The sequence below is a fragment of the Mugil cephalus genome, chromosome 13 (assembly GCF_022458985.1).
Source record: "Mugil cephalus isolate CIBA_MC_2020 chromosome 13, CIBA_Mcephalus_1.1, whole genome shotgun sequence".
Taxonomy (NCBI): Eukaryota; Metazoa; Chordata; class Actinopteri; order Mugiliformes; family Mugilidae; genus Mugil; species Mugil cephalus.
Genome location: NC_061782.1, coordinates 15580237 through 15594122, shown reverse-complemented (window position 1 = coordinate 15594122; position 13886 = coordinate 15580237). Strand labels below are relative to the sequence as shown.

Sequence of the window (13886 nt, the reverse complement as noted above, 5' to 3'; positions counted from 1 at the left end):
CTTCTTCCTGTCAAACTGAATGTTAACATATCAAGAGCTATGTGACTCTTTCTGCAGCAGCGTGGCTACACCCTCAGCAAGCCAATGCATTCGTTCTCTTGTTAAAGAGGCGTCAGGTGTGTATCTGAATGCATGCATTAGCTCTTTGCACTGATTAAACTTAGGGCCAGAAACAAAGCCTTGAAAGTCCAATTAGAATAAGCAAGCTGTCACAGGCTAGCACGCAGATAGACTATGACCCTGCACCTTTGTTTGGCGCATAGAGAGCACTGCTAACTTAGCAGGCTCCCTGGTGTATGAATAATCACCCTCCATAAAGCCTTAAGAGATTTATGAATCTTTGTGAACACAGCCATTTCTGTGTCATGATTTACATCCTCATTGCAGAATTACTGCTGCGGAAAATTACTTCACATAAACACAAACTGTGGCAGAACTTGTTTTGGAGGATGTATAAATGCATTTAAAATGGACCCCGAGGTGAAGATTATATGATACAGGGGCTGAGAAACACTGGTTTCCACTTCTGTGATCAGTTCATAAACGTCTACATGTCTGACTCAGTGTGAAATGTGGAGTTTAAGGCCACGAAACACACTTCAAAATGCTAACATACTTTGTGCACACAATGCATACCTTGTTTTCTAGTGCTGCTTAGCATTATTAGCACGCTAACACTTGCAAAATTAGCACAAAATAAAATACATAACTAAGCCTGGTGGAAATGTCATTATTTTGTAGATGTTTTTCTCTAATATGATAATTTTTTATTTTCATCTTACGATAGAGCCATACAAAAATATTCAAAGTATCAAGTATCATCTTGAGGTGGTATGAATATGCAAAATGTCATGGCCAACCGTTTAATATTAGTTTGCCATCAAGGGATTACCAACTCACTAAAATTCATCCTCTCGTTACCATGAAAATCCAAAGCCACTAATTGTTTTACACATGAATGTCATTTAATCAATATGCACCAAACCATTTTAAATCAAGTTAATTGAACCACAAGACAACGCAAATGTGGACCAGAGGATGTTTACAAGATCAATTTTTTTTTTTTACGATGTTAATTTAACTTACTTCCCCATTTTTTAAGTTTAGATGAGTACATTAATAATATGAAATTGAAATCTCCTTTATTCAGCTGCTCAGGATTATGTGACGGCAGTGGTTTTCTGTAGATCAGTGATTTCCAACCTGTGGGTTGAAGGTATTGCATGTGGGCCGCCAAATAATTTCACGTGATATTTGGCATTGTATGTCAAACACCAACAACATGATGTCTTAATATGATCCACTGCAGTCTTTATTTTAAAGGGAAAAAGCCATACGTAAGAGTGCAGTATTTTCATTTTGTTACTTTGATCTTTGCTTAAATTGAAGTTTAATCTAAACTAGAGCTGAGTAGAATTTACATCATTTTTATGTTTGGTTGGTGTTTATTTGTAATTCTATTGATTTAATGGGCTTTATATGATATTTGGATTTTGTTTGGTTCTGATATTGGATGTCAAATTGTTATATATGGGAATGCATTACTCCATTGTTGAAGGAAACTGTTATTTAAGAATGATTTGTTAATTAGCCTGTTATAGACAGCACCTTGCTTGTCATTTCCGTTTTTGGTGTGGTGCTGATGGACAGCTCCTTGAATGATTGATGACTGTGTGCATGTGTGTGTGCGTGTGTGGACAGCTCCTTGAAAACTGTAATACTGGAGGTGTTGCAACATGTTACAGATGCTGTGTTAGCGACTGTGGAGCTCCCCTGCATTCAGTTCAGTCCTTTACGTTCAATCTGCAAAAATGCTTTGAGAATGCATCATATTTGGGGTCGGAGGTGGGCCGCAAAACGTTTTGAGACTTAAAAGTGGGCCCAGAGTTGGAAAAAGGTTGGGACCTACTTCTGTAGATCATCAGAGCAAATAAGATCCATGTGTGACATCAAAATAGGACGCGTTCTACATGTTTCTCTCTCTCTCTCTATAGAAGCCCCATACTGATCTCCTCAGCAGTTTCCTAAAGGTGAGCAACATTTCATCATCTTTCATCATCTCATTTGAGAAGACACTGGATTGCAGGTTGTCTCAAGTTTAACTCTCATTAAGAGGGATGGCTTTAATTTAATCTTCTGAGTGGCATGGTTGTTGTGAAGAGTACACACACACACACACACACACACACACACAAAAAAAAAAGCTTTGGACATAATCCTATGACAGATGGAAACGCTTCAATTACTCATCGGGCCTGGGTTTTAATCCAATTGATTGGAAGAGTATTACAATAAGAGTTATGTATTTCTATGTGTTTTAGAAGATGAGGGTGCATTTTATATCCAGTGGTAAGAATTAAAAAAAAAAAAAAAAAAAATTTAAGGCTTTGTTAAAAAGTATGTTCAACATGTGTTTTTATAAGAGAATGTTCAAACTGGTGCATGTTATTGTGCCGTGGAACAGCTCCATGCACCGACTGTACAGTACACTGGTGTTCTCCTGTCAACAGTGGTAATTCCTGCGAATGGGCGTGCAGAGTGTGAAGCAGGTGGCCCTTTATATAGTCAGTGAGCACTGGAATACACAGGAAACAAATAACACGGATTAAAACGAGCTGATCTTCATGATTTGCGCGGTTCCTGCTCTCGTGTATTTTTCCATCAGCGGAGTGCAGAGGTGTATTTTGATCCTTTAGGGCGCCGGGCTTGTTACGGTGAGAACAAGGTTCCCTACCGACCTATTTTCTCTGAGGATCCTTTCAAACCATTTCGCTGCGGCTTTCGACTCCTGCTCCTTTCGGAACGGCATCCCGCAAAGACTCGGCTGGCATTCTCACGGCTTGATTGACTATGAGACACTTTTTGTAAATGTCATTGCAGATATGTTAGATGTGTGAGTCTCTGAAGAAATTTGAAAATTGAGTGTTTTTTTTTTTTTTTTTTTGCTTACAATCACTGTTAAAACATGTTTTCCTTTTTTTTTTTCACGATTTGTGTTGACAGGAAAGAAAGTGGGCCTCCTACTCTTTTTCTTACACTTCGCAGCATACTTCACAGCTTTTCAAAGATACAGTAGCTCACCATATTCCCGTGTTTGGTGACCTGTCATTGCTCTGCTTTAAAGTGAAAGCCCACTCAGAGACAACCTGACAAACTCCTCTCTGCAGACTCTGTATTGTTAGTGTATTACCGCAGAGTTCTTCTGCCGTGTGCTGCTTTACAATTCAGCTCCTTTTAAACAATTCAAGGACTGTAATTAATTTCTCAGAGTCAAGTAATAAAGTATTTCCATATTTTCAAAATTGTGCTCCGTTATTAATGTCATCCATGCTACCAAACCCCATCGGGTAAAGGGCAGAAACAGCCACTGCTGCAATTATGCTGCACAATACAGAAAAATAAAATAGGTTAGAGCTTTATTGTTGATTGTGATACATTTTTTTGGTCTTCCTTCCATTATTATGACATGAACAGAGTGAATCTGAATCATGTAAAGGGGTTGAAAATACCACATTCTGTAGGTACAAATGTCTATATAAAAACGCTCTGATCATGCTGTCATATTTCACCGCAGGAAAAAAACACAGTGAAATGTAACAGCAACGATGACAGCCATGTGGATATTATGTCTCTAATGTCATATGTTAGATTCTTAGTCTCTGTTAGATACAAAATAGACAAAAATAATCTCATATACTTTTCTTCGAAAAAAAAAAAAGACATTGCCAAGTGATCACAACATAAAATAATCATTGACAATCTGGATTATTTGCAAGTAGAACGCTATTAGCAAAATAAGTTTCTTTTTTACTGTATCATAGACTATATAACCACAATTTCTTTGCCATGATTTCTCTGTGAATACCTTCAACAACATAATGAATTGAACTACAATCTCTGTGATCCGTTTCAGGATTAACACATAAACAGAAAAAAAAGAAAAAAGAAAGAAAGCAAAACAAGGAATCACTCAAGAAAAAGGCCCGTCTTCTCTGTAGAATAAAGAGTGAAAAATACAGTCAAGCACAGTTCACATAAGGTGTTATATTTCTTTGAGGCACTCGTTGCCTTTCAGCTCTATGTCCCCTTCTGTAATAGCCCTGCCGGTGATAAACACTTGGTACAAGGAAGCTTCAACACGTCATGATTAAATTAAATTTGGACAGAGCTGCAATCACCTGTCAGTGGTTGGAGCTCATCCAGCTGAGGCACACAATTTTATGATTATTTTCTAAACAAAAACAACATGATAAAGATAGGAAAACAATAATAATAAAAAAAGGAAATTAATTTTCTGCATGGCCAGTCAGAGTTTTGTCATTGGTATGTGCAGGCTGTTCCAAGGTCCCATCCATAATTCCTCCTCATCTGATAATGTGTGGTCACTGTGAGACTCTAGTGTCTCCCTACTGCTCTTGTGGTTGTCAACAGAAGTCTCTTGCTCCTCATTGACACAAGGGCCACTACTGTTTCTGTCAATTATGGCCTTGGCGATGCTGGTTTTGGACCCGAAACTTTTAAGCTCTGTAATGGTGGACCCCAGGGAGCCAAAAGATGACAGAGTGTTGAGGTTGACGTCCTTGCTGGAGGGAACACATGTGGCTATTCCGTTTTCGGTTTCGTTTCCCGAACCCTCCGTGCTAATAGCGGGAGGGGGTTCTTCGTGAGTCACACCCAATTTGTCTAATTTTTTAAAATGCTTACCCAGCCGGCATGGGGAGCCCAGCTTCAGGTTGTTTAGATGAGGTGGTCGCCTCGTTCGGACGATAGTGCCGTTCTGCGATAGGTAGACGTTCCCGTTGATGTTGCTGTGGCTGTTTGGGAGTCTGTTCCGTTGGTTCTCCGTTGTGCTCTCCTCTCCCGTGGAGCTGGTCTCATTCTCTCGATCTACCGCAAGTTTAATCCGCTTCTTTCTCCCAGGCTGAGGAGGAGAGAGTAGAGACATCACTGTCAATGGGAAGTATTATATACACAAGCATTGCAAGCAAAACACTGCAAATAAAGAGGGAAATGTCACTAAGATTTACACCCTGTTTGTGTAATACTGAAGAATAATCTGACTTTTAAAAGTAAAAATTTAGTCCTGTGTGTTTGACACATGAGGACTGAAACAAATACACCTTCCTCAAATCTCTTGAACTCAGCCACGAAAGTACTGACATCCAACCACAAAATGTGACTTTTGAAGAGTTGTTGCTGTTCTACTAAAAATATTCAAACAAAAAATGAAAAGAAAATGTTCGGAGAAAGGATGAAGTATCTCCATTTCTGTGTCAGAAACCGAATTCACGGTGAGAAATCTTGCTTTCTGGCTGAAAAGTCTAACGCTATAGTCTCTCAGAAAGTAATCTTCAACCTCACAGGAAAACCCAGAGAAATAAAACACCACTGCAACATGCAAAAACCGGTAGAAACAGGAGGATAATGTTATACAAAAAGCAAGTCAAAGTGAGTCAAAAATACAGAGAGAAAACATCAAAGAGGAGAATAAGTCAAAGCTGGAAGAAAGAGATTCGGATATTTTGCAGCAGGAACCCACAGTGGGATTTCCTTGCTAAGGGGAAATAAGGTGAAAAGTGGACATTTGAAACACGCTGTAGAGGCAGTAATATTTCTTCACTCCCATGCAAGAGTAATTGATTTTATTCAGTCTTACTTCACAGTGGACAATATATCTCTCTAGAGGGCAGTTGAGCTTCCTTCAGACTCTGAATCAGCATCTGACGTTTGTGCGGTTCCTCCTGAGCTCTTTGATGCACTGCCGCTCCCCGATCCGCTGGCTGAAGATTTGTCAGAGGATATGGCGTCCTCGTCCACCTCGGTGATTGGGGACAGTCCTCCGTATGTCTCCACGGAGGTGTCACCAATGCTTCTGACCTCAGGGCTGTAAGGTGGGCCGGTGTAAGCGGTCGAGGGCCCAGGGTCTCCAGAGGCCACGCTAGACCTCCTAGACGATGCTTCATCACTGTGCTCGCTGGAAGACTCTTTGCTTTCGTCAGCTGCCTCAGACTCTCCCTCATCTTCCTCTTCCTCTTCTTCGCTCTCCTCTGTGATTGTGTCCTCAGATCCACGGCTCAGGACGGACTTTTGGGAACGGCTGCGACTGGTTGACCGGGAACCAGCTGAACTCTCCTCACTGACCAGGGAACTTCGGTCTGACATTTTACTGCCAGTTGAAGACCTGTCACTGAAATCTGAACCAGATCTTTTTCTCTGGCTGGATCCTCGAGATGAACCTTCACTTCCTGATCCCGAGACTGAGGCTGACTCTGCCTCCGTCTCGCTGGCTGTCCCTGTCCCTGACTCAGCCTCACTGAGTTCTTCACTGGACTTCTCTGTGGTTATTACAGAGGATCTGGTTCTTTGTGATGATCTAACACTCGAGCCAGATAAAGACGCAGCAGTGCTAGCGCTACCACTGCCACTCTCACTTGCACCCTCAGTACCACTACCACTCCCACTGCCACTGCCGCTGCCACTGCCGCTGCCACTGCCGCTGCCGCTTCCACTCCCGCTACCACTTCCACTCCCACTCCCACTCCCGCTCCCGCTCCCGCTCCCGCTCCCACTGCCGGTCCCAGTGGCTGAAGATCTCGTAGAAGAGCGAGCAGAAGACCCACTATCTCTGGTGCTGCCAGAAGCCTCATCCTCCTCAGACTCTTCATCAGAATCTCTCTCTGTTGCCGAACTCTTCTCTGTTGCCGTGCCCGTTCCCGATTCGGTTTCTTTCTCCGATCTAGACTCTTCCTCAGACTCTGACTCTTTCTCTGTAGCTGATGTTTTCTCTGACTCTGACTCTTTATCTGATTCGGACTCTTTGTCTGTCCCAGATTCTTTCTCAGAGTCCTTCTCCGTTTCGTCTCCCTCAGATTTCGACTTGCTTTCCTCATCAGAGTCCTCCGGCTCTTCATCAGGCTCTTCCTCTGAGTCCACAGTGCTTTCGTTGGCATCATCCCGGTCTAAATCTACTTTAAGATAATCTCTGTCAATGCTGCTTTTTTCTGAGGATTCCTCGTCGGAGCCCCTTTCCTTACTGCTTCCACCTGCTTCTGGCTCACTCTCTGTCACACTAATAGACACTTTGGACTTCTTTTCATCCTCGCTGGTTGCTTGTGAGGCCGCCTCATCTTTCTCACTGCCTGTGGCTGAACCACGACTCACACTACTTAGTGACTTCCTCCGGGCCTGCAACCTGTTGCTTATATTGATTTTCTTCAAAACTTTGCCAAGCCTGCTGCGGGTCTCAGACTTGCTGTCTATCGGTCCAGTAAGAGCTGGTCCGTCAGTCAGACTCTCCTGGCTGTCGATACGGCGGGCTGACATCAGTTTGGCGTAATCCTTGTCTTTCTTCCCGGCGCCAAACATCTTGAACATCTTGGCTTTCTTCCATGCAGACGGGCCAGAAGGACCAGCATCAGATGGCTGTTCTCCCTTACTGGCCGCCAGGAGTTTGCTGAGTTTCATGACAGACTTCAGCTTCTTGGCAGCCTTTGAAGGCTCACCCTCCGCTGCTGGCTCAGCTTGTTCAGGCTCTTCCTCAGGCGGAACGTCTCTAAATGCGACCCTCTTTGGTGGACCTCTACCCCGCATGCCGCCGCGGCCTCTGCCTCGGCCCTAAGACAGTCATATTTTATTCAGCAAACATTCCTTAGAATGTCAATAACACACTGGACACACAACGTATTAAGGCAGTACTTGACATTGTTGACATTACCACTGAAAGCATGACATTCACATTCAAGGGACGGTAGTACCTCAGGGCCATGTGGACTGTAGTAATACCCATCATCCTCCATGATCACTTCCCCGTATTCATCATACATCGGAGGTATCAGCCTCCGTCTACTGCCATATTGAGGAAAGTCGTATCTGAGAAATAAATTCACAAGACATAAAAAAAATATGTTGTAAGTGACTGTGGACAATATTATCACTTGCTTATAGCTTTAATAAAATAAACCAGGTATCCAGTAATGTGCTATGTGTCATTTAACATAGTGATGGTCAAGAATGATCACTGGGGCCTGATATTAGTAATCTGGCAATAAACCCATAAACTTATTTCACTTTCTTTTTTAAAAGGCCATTTTCAATAAGCCTTGTCCAATTGGTCATAAAAGGCCTCACCCTTTTGTGCTGGTAATTCTTCTCATTATTACTTTTAACTCCCCCTCCTACATATTCCTCTTTTATATCAGCCTGGCCCCATTAATTACTGCTTCTGGTCCCATTTTTCTGTGCATTCTCCTCAACCTCTTAGGCCAGATGGGCAGCAGTGGCTGTGGTGGTTTGCTTCACTTTTTTGTATTTCTTGCAGTTTACTTTTCAATTAAGGAAGAATGCAACAAGGGGACAAAACAGACCTGCAGAGGCTAAAAGAGTTTCTCCAGAATACTTATATTGGAGTATTTACACGTTTTTCAAACGAGCCTAATAAATGACGAGAATGGAAATACATGCCAAGTGGCACCTGAAAGCCATTTAAACACTTGAATTCAATCAGGTTCTTCTTCTCTAACCACACTCACAAAGACTCCAGAGCCACAATACACAGCTGTATTTTTCATTAAAATAAAATAAAAACAACAGAAGAAGAGATTTGATATTATTCTGGTGTTTCAGTATGGATGGTTGAATGTACAAAACGCAACAGTTAATCAGGCTCCATCATTAGGTTCTTCTGAATTAGTTGGGTGGACACGGCTTCACTTGATTTATATTTAAGACATGAATAACTAGTCTCACTCTGCAATACTAAATTAAAGAGATGCCTGAGGCAAAGAGACCAGTGGCAATTTGTGTCACTGCCACCTCCTGAATGTCTGTGGTGAGGGTCCACTGTGGGGATCACACAGTCTAGTGATTGCCAGATTAAAAGCTTAACTGCTGGTTACGTGTGCATCTCATTACAAACGGAAACCCGATCAAAGATGTCCAATCACAGTGATGGTGGTACACTCATTCGCAAAAGCTGCTTTCACAATGAAGTTTGTGACATATCATTAGAATATAATTACAGCTTGTTGCGAAGCGAAGCCCTGTGCGATTCAGGCACACCAATCAGTGTTAGTAAAGGTGACTTGAAAGGGAGGCTGGTGAGTAACTACAGTGGCAATTACAACACCTAATTTCACAATGGTTATTTATTTTTTTATTTTTTTAACATTTGTTAGATTGTCCTTCAAAGATTTAAGCCTGCAAGGTGCAAATGCTTCTCCACGTTTTGATAAACTGGCAGCATAATTCCCCAGGGTGGTGCAAGTCACCTGCAACAGAGCGGCTGCGTTTAATGAATAACAATTTCTCAGCAGCTGTTACGGCTTTGAGTCCCATGTTTTTCCTCTTTAGAGCATATGGGCAATGTAACAGGCAAGCCAAAACACCCTCTGTCCATTAAGCTATGGGAAACACTTTACCCAACTTATCCGGCAGGATAATTGATCTCATTTTATGGGAGTAGAGAGTGTGTAAATGCTCGGTTGGTATGTGATGCTTAAGGGGACATAATTTTGACTTCTTTGAAATGCTCTCAATCCTCCAAGGACATCAGCAACGCAAGGTTACGGCAGACTAGCCCTGAAGATGTAATTTTTTTAAAATGCGAAGATAACCGATGGAGATCAATTTCATGGATTACAGTGCGACTAATGAGAGATGAGACAGTCGGCGGGTTGCATGCTCACCCTTGGTCATAATTATAGTAGTCCTGTGAGTAGTAGTCCTGGCCTGGGTCGATACCTGACTCCATGGAGAGTTCCTGCATTTCAGAGAGGAAGACAGAGGAATTACTCAGCACTCCTCGGAGAAAGACGGCAAATGAAGAGCAGCAGCAGCATGCAGGGTGAGTAGTACTGTATACAGCACAATGACTACAATCCCTGTGAATTAAGAAAAGCAGGAGGGTTTCTACCTCAGGTCTCAGAAGGGATGGCCTCAGCAGTTGCTGTTGCTGCCAAAGATTAGTACAGAAGAAGGATAAGGCAATGGAAAGAAGGGATGCTCAGGAGAGACACAAACACAAGGAAGACTTCGCTCTATTTGACTTAAAGACAGAAAATGCTGGCCCGCCACTGCTAACTCTACGCTATACACGATGGAGGGATAAGGTGAAAAGATTGGTAAAAAAAATGGAAATTTTGGAAATGAAGCAAGGAGGAAGAGGAAAGATGCTGATGGAGCAATGTGGACACTGCAACGAAAAAAATAAAACATCCTACGTGCGTCAGACATTGACAGTTTAAATGTTTACATTTTATTTGATTTTTTTTTTCTCCAAAAAACTCATTCAGCTGCTTATCTGCTATTTGACAAGAACATTGGAGAATCCACAGGCTTTCCAATCAAGCCTAAACTGTACTGTCAGTGTCAGACGTCCTATCGGCGGGATCTCATCTTAATCTCATTCAGTGTTTTCCATCAAGTGAATTGTAGATAAGAATAATAGGATATAAGCGGCGTCAAGCTGTTTTTAGTGACAAAATGTCTCGACACAACAATGAGGTTAAAAAAAAATAAAAAATACACATCACATCTCGGGAATGCTTACCTGTCTGCCCTGGCCCTGGCCTCGCCTGCTGTTTGGCGTAGAAAGGAAAACAAATAAGACAAATAATGAATATGGATTGACAGCACCATTGCAAGTTCTTTTCGATAATTGAAACATTAAGTCTGCTATGCGTCTACATTGTGCTGACCGCTGAGCTTTACTTACTGTGTACTTTCATGTGTTAAATTACAGAATTGCAGACACTGTTCAGTTTTAAAAAGGGTGCCTAAGGCTGCAGTGTTATCAAGCTGGTGTAGACCGCTGTCTCATCCAAACGGGAATAATAATAAAAAAAAATTATACAAAAAAGGCAAATAGAAGACAAGCTGTGAAGACTGGAAAAAAGAAGAAGTCAGTGTTTATGCAATTATATCTTAAGAGCTAGATGTAAAGAGAACATCTGGACTGAGGGAGCGTTTTTGATTTCAAAGGAAGTAGTTATGAAATCAAAATAAGCCCACTAGTAATGCATTTTTGTTCAGCAGAAACAAGTAAACCTTAGACTTTATTTATTCTCTAATTTCACTCTATCAAACACATAAAAAAAAAACAAGTAAAAGCTGCTCCTGGGGACAGCAGTGGCTCTGCAGTGCTTTTAGCATGAGTCAATGAGAAACGGCGAGTAATGGAGCAGCTCGGCTGAAACCTCCAGGTTCACAAGCATACAACTGTAACCTGTCTGGGCCCATAAATAATGACAACTTTCACACACTTAGATGTATAGCCAAGCAATGATGTGAGATTCCTCTGGAGAGCTGTAATCTGTTACTATGGGCCAGGACAAGGGGACAGGGCAGAGCCATATGCCACACCTCCCAGGCAGAGCGGATGATGGGACTGGGATCTGATGGATGACCTGTTGGCTTGGCTGCTGGCTATGGCTGCTTCATGCACCATCGAGAAAAATGGACAGTAGCCATAGGAAGTTTGCACAAGAGAGGACTTGGTGGAAGGTGAGGAATTGTGGGAAAAGAGAGGTGAGAGGTGAGCTCAGAATTACGGCAGGACTTGAATACTGAACAGCCTGGGGGACCCCGTCCTCAACTGCAGGCTGATATTGGCTCTGTAAATAACAGCTCTCCATGTTTTCACGCTATATTAAGAAATTACAGAAGATCTAAGGTTTTTATCATGCTTGGTTCAGAAAAGCGAAGCAAAGCACTGTCCACATTTCTTTTTTTTTTTTTGGTTAACATTTGTACATGAATGATCTGCAATAAAAGATCATATATGCACCCCATGCTTGTCAACACATTTCCCTTCCCACTCTCCTAGCTGTCATCCTGGAGATTCAATTTTGCAATTCTTTCCTCCGCGCGTGTAACAGGTGCTCCAGAATTGGACAATCATGTTCTTATCCAGGCAAAGCACAAAAAGCATCATGTTATAAATTCATGAGGTTGTTATCAGCTCTTGAGAAGAGGAGCGCGATTGTTTGTTGACCAGCGTAGAGGAATGCACGTCTGATGTAAACAGGTAGGCCGCCGCTCTAGATCTCCCGTCTCAACCCTGCGTTACTCTATTCCCCTACACAGGTTAAGCACTCAACATAATAAAGTCATTATGGTTGGAATCAGGTAAATAAATAGACGTAATAATTTTGCTCCAGGCAAGTGTTGGTTGATGAGTAGGTTGATATCATGCATTTCCATAAAGTGAATGTGCGGCTAAAGCCATCAACACGTTAGCATAGGACAGCACAGCGCAAAGAAACATGGGGACACAGAAAAGTCGGCTGCGTCCAAAGGAAATAAATCTGTCATCCAAAGCGCACTAATTAAAATGTTAAATCTCATTATATTAATCTCTAAAAAGCTTAGAATCAAGAAGCAATTTGCGGTTTTGTGCATAGTTGTGAACTGGACTGTTTATTTGCTGTAATCCAATATTAATCACTTTAGAGGCTTTGGTTGGCCGGTTTGTGGACTTACGCTGCCCCAGAGTATTATTGATTACAAAAATATGCCAAAAGGTAGTCATTTAGGGGCTCCTTTTCTCATTTTCTTTTCAATGGGAGCCCAAACAATGGCTTGGTTTGCTCTCTTGCCCCTGGCTGCCTTCAAATGGAGTTGTGTGTAATCTGTCACATTAAAAGTCAACAGCTCCCTCTTGTGGTAACCTCGTAACCTCATAATTGAAAATGCTGGATAAGGTATAAGTTAACCTGAAAAGGAAGAGGTCAGTGGTAAATTAATACATTGCCGTTTAGTCCTATAGAGTTTTATTCATAATTTCATATATGCAAGAGATACATGCAATTTTGACATGGCCAATAGACTCTTTTCATTGTGCCTTTACATTACCTAATTTAAGTTACTCTACTTTTTCAGACGGCATTGGAATTAAGACCTAATCAAAGATTTCCTCTTACAAGGATTGTTACGCCTCGTCAGCACACAGCTGTTCGTGACAAGGATGTGAATAAGAGCAAACATGTTGACATGTTAGCAGAGGTTTAACATGGGCTATTACATTCCACTCTAGTACTAGTTCACTTTGTGGCTTACTGAGGCACCTAATGGTGCTGAGCCATTGTTAATACTCCTGAGCCTTCACTACTGCAACAACTGAAAGGGGTTGAGTGTGTTGACGTCTGTTGATCTGATGTTTTCATGCAGTATACAGTATCACTGACGACTTCTTCAGCGGAAATTTATACTCAACACATACCTTGACTTGAGTTATTATTTTTTATCTTGTAAACTTTCCCCATAAAACAGCTCTCAACCTTTCAGTTTTCTTCCTTTTGAGACTAAAAAAAAATGACTACATTGAGTAGTCAGTCGGGATACAAAAGAGTTTGGTAAAAAACGGTTTTAAAAAAAACTAATATAAAGAAGGCTGTCCATTAGGGCTCACCACTCTGTGGGTTAAAAGAAACAGCATGTGGCCTGCTAGCCTCTTTACAAAAGAGATTACCCCATGTAGTGAACATGGAATACAGAATTAGCAAGTCTTCGATCCGCCCGTCAGGGGAAAGTGTGATGAATCAAACATTACATTGCCGTAGAAGTAAGGTACGCTAAGACCATTTGCCTTAGGGCATGGAGGGTGAAACAAACATACGAAGGCTACGAGGAGGAAAGACAGAAGAGATGAAGTGGAAAACTCTGAGCGCAGAAGATAGGGGTGACAGAGGCCGCGTTGGAATGAGTCTAAAGAAGGTAATAGAATCTCCCGAGAACCGCAAGGAAAGATTAACCAGAAGAGGCCAAGGATTGGAAAGTATTATAACTAACTACAGGGAGGGAGGGAGTGGGAGAAAGAAACACAGACAGGCAGAAGGTCAGAGGGATGGAAAAGAAAAGGAGAGCGTAACAGTAGTTGACAGTCCCACAGG

General features: G+C 41.9%; 1 protein-coding gene across 2 annotated transcripts in view; it reads right to left on the bottom strand.

The window, feature by feature from the left end:
* Window positions 1–3399: 3399 nt before the first annotated feature.
* The window catches only part of LOC125019203 (protocadherin-15-like), a 180733-nt gene continuing 170246 nt past the window's right edge, over window positions 3400–13886 (bottom strand). Inside the window, exons 34-38 of one of the 2 annotated variants that reach the window (XM_047603767.1) lie at window positions 10547–10574; window positions 9911–9949; window positions 9684–9757; window positions 7755–7869; window positions 3400–4921 (exon numbers count right to left, since the gene is read on the bottom strand). In XM_047603767.1, coding sequence (XP_047459723.1) covers window positions 4307–4921; window positions 7755–7869; window positions 9684–9757; window positions 9911–9949; window positions 10547–10574 — 871 coding nt within the window. In that variant the 3' untranslated portion in view covers window positions 3400–4306. The remainder of the gene's footprint in view (window positions 4922–7754; window positions 7870–9683; window positions 9758–9910; window positions 9950–10546; window positions 10575–13886) is intronic. The other variant, XM_047603768.1, reaches the window with a different exon arrangement.